The sequence below is a fragment of the Siniperca chuatsi genome, linkage group LG3 (assembly GCF_020085105.1).
Source record: "Siniperca chuatsi isolate FFG_IHB_CAS linkage group LG3, ASM2008510v1, whole genome shotgun sequence".
In the NCBI taxonomy this organism is placed as follows: Eukaryota; Metazoa; Chordata; class Actinopteri; order Centrarchiformes; family Sinipercidae; genus Siniperca; species Siniperca chuatsi.
This window is the reverse complement of record NC_058044.1, coordinates 22,339,362-22,349,624: the sequence shown is the minus strand read 5'-3', so window position 1 is coordinate 22,349,624 and position 10,263 is coordinate 22,339,362. Positions and strand designations below refer to the sequence as shown.

General features: G+C 40.8%; 1 protein-coding gene across 1 annotated transcript; it reads left to right on the top strand.

The window, feature by feature from the left end:
• Positions 1-6,280: 6,280 nt before the first annotated feature.
• On the top strand, positions 6,281-8,863 carry adra2a (adrenoceptor alpha 2A). The gene is made up of 2 exons (XM_044190919.1): positions 6,281-6,676; positions 6,858-8,863. The coding sequence occupies exon 2, from the start codon at positions 7,069-7,071 to the stop codon at positions 8,344-8,346; it is 1,278 nt and encodes a 425-aa protein (XP_044046854.1). The 5' UTR covers positions 6,281-6,676; positions 6,858-7,068; the 3' UTR covers positions 8,347-8,863.
• The last annotated feature ends 1,400 nt before the right edge of the window (positions 8,864-10,263 follow it).

Genomic DNA, 10,263 nt, shown 5'->3' with positions numbered 1-10,263 from the left:
AGCCTGGGCCGAGGCTAGATCCAGTGGCACCCCTGAGGACTGGTTAACCTTTAGGCAACAAAGAAACATTTGCACCGGCATGATTAGGAAGGCTAAATCAAATTATTATCAGTCAGCTCTCTGCCTGTGATAGTTCCACTAAATTTTGGAACACCATAGCATCTCTCAGCAGGGTCACAGCTCCCATCTCAAGTCAAACAACTATTCAGTCATATTACTGATAGATCTTCTATCAGCTTTTAATCACCATTTCCTCTCTGGTATTTTATTTAATATGTCTGCTGATTCATCTGCAGACAATTACCATATCTGCCCAGCAGAGGGAGACCCCATCGCCTCAGCTTCCTCAGGGTGTAATTTTTCTTTTAATCTGGTCAGCAGTGCAGATGTTTACAAAACTCTGTTTAGGTTAAAAGCTTGCAAAAACACTGGTGCAGATAATCTTGACCCATAGCTCCTTCATCTAAGTGCCCCCTTAATCTGTCCACATTCAGCACATATTTTTAATCAAACATTTTTAACAGGAATGATTCCAGCTTCGTGGAAAAGCGCCTCAGTAACACCCTTACAAAAAAGTGGTGATGTCTTCAATCTCAGCATCTATTGCCCAATGTCCAAACTTCCCTTCTTAGCGAAAATCCTAGAATCCTTGGTCAATTTACAGCTACGTGCCTTTATTGACTTATAAAACTTACTACAGCCACAGCAGTCGGGTTTCCACTGGGTCACAGCACAATAACAGCTGCAGTTTCAGTCACTGACAACATTGTCTCCTTAATTGATAAAAAATTTTGTGCTGCCCTCTTCATTGACCTCTCTAAAGCATTTGATACCATTAATCACAAAATCCTACTCCACAAACTACAGTCTACAGGTCCAGATGAACCCACGCTTAATTGGTTCCACTCTTCCCTTACAGAGAGAACTCAGACTGTTGTTGCTGATGGTACTCAGTCAAGCCATCTTACAATCAGAAATGAGTTGCCACAGAGGACTATCCTTGGTCCACTGCTGTTTACATTATACATAAATCACATAATACATCCAAATCAATACTTGAATGTAAATGTTTTTTTAAACTAGGTTTCTTGTACAGAATTAAAGGATGTCTGTCTTCTTCCAACTGTAAAACTATTGTATAGTCAACCTTCATGTCTGTCCTTGACTATGGAGATATTCTGTACTGTCATGCTGCCCCATCAACACTTCAGCTGTTAAATCCTGTATATCACAGTGCTTTAAGCTTTATCACAAATGTCAAATTTCACACTTATCATTGTTCTGTGTCACCTGGTTGGATGAACTTCCTTACAGTCAAGAAGAAATAGCCATCTCATGTTATTCATCTGTAAAGCTCTACTGTTGAAGCTTCCAAACTACCTCACATCTCTTCTCTTATTTAAAACGTGTAACTACAATACACGATCCAGAAACTACCTTACCTTAGATATCCCTCATGTATGCACTAATGTTGGCAGAACTGGTTTCAGGTACTATGCACCTTTTAAATGGAATGAACTGCAAACTGCCCTCAAATTACAGTCTTACATACCTCTTGGAGATTTTAAAGCTTCTTTATCTAAAGTTTTCAATGATTCTTGTAACTGTTTTAATTAATTACCTTGTTTATTGTGTATTTTTGTTGATTCTGTATTTGTTTGTGTTCTTTTGAAAGTTCTTGTTCTCAGGTCTCTCTTGGGAAAGAGATCTTAATCTCAATGAGACTGCCTGATTAAATAAAGATTAAACAAAAAATTAAAATATCCAGCATTTCTCACATATAAATAGACAACTTTTGTTATCATTTTGTTCGATCATTCTAAGGTAATATAATCACAACCACGTGTTATTTTATTACATCAATACAGAATCTGTAATGAAAGATGGTATAAAGGGCAGTAGGCCACAGGTATGTTTTAAATCACTGTTTTTAGGAGATGTCCTGTGGTCGTCCTGTTATTTCAGTGGCCTGAGCTGTGTGTCTCTGCTCCAGTGCAACACTGCCCCCTGCTGGTGAGTTATAGTCTTATTCTTGTTGAAGAATGTATTCCGCTCATACTGAGAGCTTTGACATTTTGCCATGGAGTATGATGACTATTAAAACACTACCATCTGAAAGTCAGTTCTGTCAGGCAATTGGACTGAATCTATCATCAGCTGGGTGCAGTTGCGGATAAATTACCCCACCTGTTCGTCCTCGCTCTTATCGCCAAAGGTGCCTCTTAACCTGTAAAAACAAAAGTAGGTAATTTAAAATAGAAAGCCCTGATCGCACCGACCTCCAATTCCTCATCCTCTAAGTTGTCATACCTCTGTAAACATCATCACCCCCCCGGAGTCGTCCTCCTCCTGAAACTGGGAGGCTCTTGCAGAAGTCGACAGGTGTCACTGTATCCTTGCGCTTCGTCTGCACGCTCATGCATCGACAGAATGATTTTTACCAAAAAACAATCAGTTTTTTTTATTGGTTATCAGGCCGATATGAGCTCTCTCTCTCTCTCTCTCTCTCTCTCTCTCTCTCTCTCTCTCTCTGTGTGTGTGTGTGTGTGTGTGTGTGCCCCCTGCCTCACAGGTGGGCAGTTTGAATATTCACTCACTCCCAGTTAAAAGCCTTTCATACGTTTCACGGATACTTTGTCGTTTATGAACTAAGCTGGTATTCATCACAGGGAAAATAAATATCAAATAATCCATTAGGCTATATTTTCTGCAGTGTGTACATTTCTGTCAATTACAGGTTTTGAAAGTCCATATCTTCTAAGTAGGGGAGAACAGGGTCAGTTGACACGCCTCCGTTTCCGCAGGTGTGAGTGACGTCACTCAGCCCAGTCATGCTCAGGTGTGTCCTGCTCACACAACCAATGGGAAGCCACACTCACACTCATTGTAAAGACAATGTGTCTACCTCAGTGTGTCACGGAGGTAGTCCTCTTATATTTTTTTTTATTTTAAGGTATAAAATGTATTAAATTATAATTGTAAGAATTAGAAGTGATGCTTTATTTCACGGGTTGTAATTTCCTAATTATTTCTTCTCATCTAAGTTTTCTTGAAAGAAAAGCTCCAGATAAAACGTTAAATGTATGGGTGTTTTTTCAAACATTCCTACATACCAATGCGGTTATATAACGCAGATTAAGCCATATTTTAAAATCATATTGCTTTTCATAACTTATTATTAACAATAACAAACACAAAAATACACAGAGACAGACAGACTGATGTGGCAGAGCTTTTGGAAGTCGTGGTACCCCTTTTGTTTTCACCAGCCACGGCCACAACAGCTGAAGGCCGAGGTTTTCCAGGAAAGTGCGTCGCCTGTGAGATCTTCTGGCTTCCCAAGTTGGAAATTTATCCAGGAAAAACTACTTGCACGTTTATAGCAGCAAGGTTCGAGGTAGTATTCCCTTATCAGTCCTAACTTTTATCTAAAGACTATCAAACCACCTTTAAATTTTGTAAATGTATTATGAATGGAGGGAATAGACCAAAATGTGTGTGAACGTAGCAGGAGTTAGATGGCACCAATTGGAATCACCATCACTGCAAATCTAGAGGACACTTTGATTCAGTGGAGCCCGTCCACGTTCCTTGGGATTTCCTCCTCCAAGTGATTTTAAATTTACCAGAGAAGTAGAACATAAACAATGTATTACATTATGTGACTGAGAGTCAGAGCTGTTGTGGTAAGAAGAGGCTCCAGTTCCAGGAAGACTCTGAGAAGTTTGGAAATGATGAATCCCCCGATGGATGAAGTCTGACGAAATGTTCTTTCTTTTTTGTTGATTTGCTGCAAGGATGCAAAATAACAGTCAGTGTACTCCGTCCATAAAAGAGAGGGGGAAATAGTGTTAAAGTGAGTATTTTCATGTCCTGTAGATTTTGCAAAGCTGTGTGAGTTTTTGTGATTGTAATTTCAAAGCGATATTGGCCACAAGCTAAAGCAGTTAACTTGTGTCAGAGGTATGAAAAGACATTGCTTTTTCTCCTGGCTGAAAAAACTGAATCTGTTTATGAGTTAAAATTTACACTTAGCAGTAACTATTAAATGTACAGTATGTATTTCAACGACCAACATCAAAAAAAGTGTATCGTAAAAATGTGGCTTGAAATTTGATAAAAAGTCAATTTATGACAGCTTCTGGCAGACAACCACAATGCTGACGCATGCGCAAAGGCGATATGGTGCCACTGACAGACGACCAAATGAAACGCACCGTTACCCTGAATAAAATGACGTATTTCTCTGGGTTTGAACATTGTTGGAAACATTTGGAATAATGTAAGTGCACAACTCAACAAAATATGTAACATAGGTCTAGTTGTTTTTTAGATATTTTAATGCATATTATACCTTTAAGCTATTTTGTTATATTTTTAGCAAGTTTTACATTCTCTATTTTATAATAACTAATTTGTTTAAAATGAATCTAATCAGCTTTAATCCAGTTATCAACTAATGAAAAAGACAGTTAATAAACTTGCTTTTAAGGGTTAACTGATGTGTGTCTACCATCACCTACCACACCTTATTCATGTGGAGAAAGTAAACAGGATAGTGCTTGTTTTTCACAGGCATGATGTACATTTGACAGCTAAATGTGATCTAATTAAACAGCACTGGGCAAACTAATGTAGGTGTCTGGTAAGGTTAAATGTTTGCCTTGTTACAAGTGACTGAATTCACATCATGTTATGCTGTTTGTACACAGAGAAGACATACGCTGCTATATAAAATGTATTTATAATTATCAAATTTAGATGGTGAACAAAAATGTTGCAATTGAGGCCTTGCTCCCTTTGGTCTGTTCGAACACGAGGCTGTCAAACCTGCAGGTTTAAGTTTTAAGGCCACAGAGGGAAGCTCCAAGTCTCCCCAACAAGAAGTTAGTTATATTTTTTATACTATAAACCTCAGTACAGTGAGGATGAATAATAGCCTGCACCTGCCTGTGTCACTGCTCCCAACTCATATCTGGAAACACCAAAGTACCTTGTCAGCAGTCTGAGGTCTGCTCCTGACAAAGTTTGGGGACTCCCTCACGTGTTGGACATGAAGTGTAGAAGGTGGCTAAATAAATTTAGTTTGGACAAAGTAATAAAACGCCTCTGTTGATATCCACTTGGTGTGGCTCTGGCTGCTGCTTAGCAACAGAGTCTAACAGCTGCACTGAAAAAAATGTCTTTCTCAACAGGTTGTGTAGTTTACTCTTTAACTATTGTCTATTTTTTAAGTCTGCAAAGAGAACAAATGTCAAAAATATGAAAACTGATTCCAGTACATGTTGTTTTCAGCCACTTTTTATGGAAAATAAAATTGAAGGCGAGAGTGTAAAGAGATAAAAATGGAACCAACTTAAAATTCGGCTTAACCTGATCAAATTGATAACAAAGGGAAGCACCTTCCTCATGACTGCCCAGATATAATTAGACTATTATGATCAACCACAGGACATATTTTATTCTGCTTTAATTACAAACTTAGTTTACTTACTAACTAACTTCCTCATTATCATAAAATAAACCCCATTGTTACTCTCTTTCAAATCTAAAAATATAAACTCCTACTGCTCTACTGTGTCCTTGATTGATTCATTTCTCTACTGCACTTTTACTTCTGTCACTCAATTTGGATCAACTTATTACAGCACCGTCACTGTATTTATCTGTGAATTTGTATTTTATCTTGTTTTTTTATCCAATCTATATATGATTTTATTTTTTAAATGCATTTCTTCACCTTGTGTAAAGCACTTTGAATTGCCTCTGTGTTTGAAAAGTGCTATACAATTAAACTGGCCTTGCCTTGATCATCTAACTAGCTCTTCTTTTATTATTTTTCACTGCGGCTATAGTGGTACAAGTATGTACAGGGACAAAATAACACACTGATGCAAACCATTGTAACAAAAATACCAACTATAACCTCAAAGATGACAACTTTACTGAACACTGACTGTCAAAAGAGGTAGTTATTATTGCAAACTTATTTTTATTATTATGATTATGTCAGTATTATAGGCTACATGTTAAACAGGTTGAGCATTGATACTTCCTGATATACACAAGTACAGTTAATATACCGAGCAATTTAATTTAATATTGTTTTGGATCACATTATAGGCTATATGTGTACCTTATATTTTGTCCAACACCTGTACCTGTATGTAAACATATGTATGTCCACCTGTGTATGAATACATTCAATGTAATTTTTCCCGCTTGCTCTTTTTTTTTTGCGTCATTTGTTACGAGCTTCCAGCTAATGTTGTTGTCTGTGGTGGCACATGTTGTCAGACCCGCATGTCTGTCTATGTTGACACTCTGTGGGCGCACAGTGACCCGGTGAGCGCGACACTTTTTGCAGTGTGCGGGCTATAAAGAGAGGGAGTTGCGCACTGGTTAACACTGAGGAGAGAGACTCCACACGCAGACAGCAGCACGGCAGCGCCCGGGATAACATGATTAGCGCTCTATTAGGTCCGCTGCCGAGCACAACTAGATGCAGCACAGGGATCATTGTGTGGGGAGAGAGGAGACACACGTTTCATCCGCCACATGGATCTTCTTTGCTGCCTATTGATCTGCTTAAAGAAGTTACCCACTGACAGTTTTTTAATGCCCGTGCGTCTCTGGCACCGGAGAGGTTGTGTCACTGCTTTTTTTTTTGCCTCAGGTAAGATTATTTCGCACTTTATGTGGCTTTTTTGCTCAATGTCATTCAGGGAAAAGAGCTGTCATAATGCTTGAGCTAAATATAACACTAATAATATAAAAGACATGTCATAATTGATTGAAAAAAGTGTAAATATTATTGAAGGTATCTGATTTTTCCTCTTGTTGCCTCATATTTTCAGATGAACTGACAGCCTTATGAATAATAAGAGCTAACCTTGAGGAGCCTTGACCCTGTACATGATGAAAGAGAAAAATCTGGTAAAGCCTCAGAGGAGTGATTCAGTTGCTTCGTTTGTCAGTCCTGCTGTGAGCTACTAGCTCTGTCCTTCCTGGTGATGATATTTGTTAACCTCAGGTGAACTTGCGTAGGAAGTGGGCCAATCTGCTCAGATGGGGTTTGACAACGAGACCAACCAGACTCATCCAGATGTGGCCCTTTACCGCCTCCAGATCTCCCTGCCGCTCACTGTGCTGGTGGGGATCATGATCCTGTTGACAGTGTTTGGCAACGTGCTGGTGGTCATAGCTGTGTTTACAAGCCGGGCCCTGAGGGCTCCGCAGAACTTATTCTTGGTGTCTCTGGCGTCTGCAGACATTTTGGTGGCTACCCTAGTGATGCCTTTCTCCTTGGCCAATGAGCTCATGGGATACTGGTACTTTGGTGAGGTGTGGTGTGAAATATATCTGGCACTTGATGTTCTTTTCTGCACTGCCTCCATTGCACACCTCTGTGCCATCAGCTTAGACCGCTACTGGTCCATCACGCAGGCCATTGAGTACAACCTGAAGAGGACGCCGCGACGCATCAAGTGCATCATCTTCATCGTGTGGGTCATCGCGGCGGTTATCTCCTTCCCACCTCTAATCACCATGGAGAAAGAAAACAGAGAGGAGGACCCTGTGTGTAAGATCAATAACGATAAGTGGTACGTCATCTCCTCCTGCATTGGCTCCTTCTTCCTCCCCTGCGTCATCATGGTCCTGGTCTACGTGCGGATCTACCAGATTGCCAAAAAGAGGACTCGGGTGCCACCGGGAGACAGGAAGCGGAAGGAGATGCAGAAGAAGGCCACCATCGCTGCTGCCAACCAGAAGGAGAACGGCGTGGGTGCAGGCGACGCTGAGGCCTGCCTCTGCCACGAGAAGCTGAACGGCGAGCAGGACATTGAGCTGAAGGAGGGAGAGGGGGGAGAGGGGGGAGAAGGAGGAGCAGATGAGGAGAAGGGCGAGGTCAACGGGGTGGACCTGGAGGAGTCGTCCTCCTCAGACCACAAAGTGAACAATCCCTGCTCGATCAAAAAAAAGGGGGCCAAGGGGAAAACCAAACTGAGCCAAATCAAACCGGGGGACAATGACGTCCAAAAGCGGGTGCCGAGCACAAAGGGCAGCCGCTGGAAGGGCCGACAGAACCGGGAGAAACGCTTCACCTTCGTCCTGGCCGTGGTCATTGGAGTGTTTGTCATCTGCTGGTTTCCCTTTTTCTTTACATACATGTTGATGACGCTGTGCGAGTCCTGCCCGGTGCCTGACACCCTGTTCAAGTTTTTCTTCTGGTTTGGCTATTGCAACAGCGCGCTGAACCCCATCATTTACACTATCTTCAACAATGACTTTAGGAGGTCGTTCAAAAAGATACTGTGCAGGAGGGACACTAGAAGATATGTATGATGGACTCCATCTTTACATGCATACTTTTTAAAAAACTTTATTGTACATAAATTGTAAAGTACATTGACCGTTGTGCATGGGTCACTGGCTTGTGAACGCTCTAGGTGTAACTGCTTGGAAAGGCTTTCCCAGGATGAGCTTTACGTGCAGCATCTTCTCAAAACATCCACCGCCCACAGCTTCAACACCGACCACACAGGGAGAGGTCTTAATAGAACAGATTGCCACAGTGAAACCATGTTTTTATTGTAAATGTTCTTTTTATTTTTATAAAAGAAACCAACATAGTGAAGTCTTGATCTTGGTCTTGTGTTGTCCTTTACGACAGTATGTTGTACAAAAGACCTGTCTGAATATTTGTCTCTATTTTCTTTGTTATGGATACAGTATTGTGCCATTTTGTATGATATGATGACAATGATGGTTAGGATGACGACAATGATGATGATGGTGATGATGACAAAGTGTTGGAAAAATACTGGCTCTTTAAAGAATAAAACCCATTTCCTGAACTGGTCTCAAGGCTCCACAGCATGATCAAGCATCAGGTTGGTGATGTCGTCTCATTTTGTATGTTACACTCTGTTGACACACACATATTCACACACTCACGCACACAATAGAGGCTTGGAAACAGACAGTTCTCAAAATGAAAATCAGTTTTACCTGTGATCCGTGTGAAGGTGTGAAAACTTTGGGACCAAGAGTGCAAACACACAAAGCCTCTTGTGCAGTGGAGACTCTCCCTTAGGCTGCACTCCAACAGAAAAGTGCAAATTCACTGGTCTGTTGAATCTGACCTTTGCAAGAGATTAATAAGGAGCTCAGCTCTTAATGAGCCTGAATGGGTTATGTACAAATGTTGTTTGGTCCTTGGATTAATCGTGTTTGTGATTAGACGGAGGTCTTTTGTCTGAGATGTCAGATTCCCAAAATTAAATTAAATTTTTTATCTTTTTTTCCCTTCCAACTCTATGTTTGCTTAGGCTTCGTATTTCCACGTCAGTTATGAATCAACTGTGGATGCTGAATGCAGTTGTAATGCGAGGCACAGGAAGTGGAGAAGTAACGGTTCATTTGCCATTTTCTGTTACCACGGTATGCATCATTAAGTAAAGACATGGAGCCTGTCAAATCAGAACCTGATTGACAGTTCTCTCTCTCTTTACTCTGCTCCCTCTATCAGTCGAGGATAATGGGTGAATAAAACAAAAGATCATCTGCGCAGTGAATACAGAGCGTATAGCTTTTCCCAGCGGAGGGAGTGTAAGTAAATGCATTCCTTTTGCCAGTCAGGAAGGCACTTGAGCTGCGCTATCCTCAGAAAGCTAAATGGTTCGTCTGGGAGTTTATCTGACAGTATATCCAGCACCTCATCTAGCAGAGCCTGGCGTGTGCTCACTATTCAGCTGGTGGAGTATTTGAGAAAGACGGCGCGTGTGTGAGAATGTGCATGTGTATTTGCAGCACATGTAAACACATGAGGTGAGCTCCCACTGAAGACAGACAAAGTTTGCAGTCGTGCTCATGCTCCATGTTCAGTTTTGTATAGAGAGAATGATGATCAGTCGTCGTGAAACATCCCCATTCAAAAAAGAGAGACCATGTCAGAAAATTAAACTTGAAAGTAAGGTGCATTCATGTAGGAGTAAAGGCCTTTAAATCTATTCTTAGACTGACAAAGCTGCATTTGAAGAGTTGTTGGTCGCTGTGATCATGCTTCCTTTCCATACTTGCAGTGACAACATCTCTTTCCAGTGCAACTCCAATGTAAGAGATGAGGGGCTAATTTGACAGTCTTTGTTCTGTGCAAATAATACACATTTAAAGCAAGGCTATGTGACTTTTGAGAGTAAAAATAACACCTTCTTACACTTACAAATCAATCCTCCCTCAATTTAGTAGATTTGCCAATAC

Bases quoted from the DNA above. Each gene is read 5' to 3' on its own strand.
- adra2a (XM_044190919.1), top strand. From the start codon at position 7,069: ATGGGGTTTGACAACGAGACCAACCAGACTCATCCAGATGTGGCCCTT.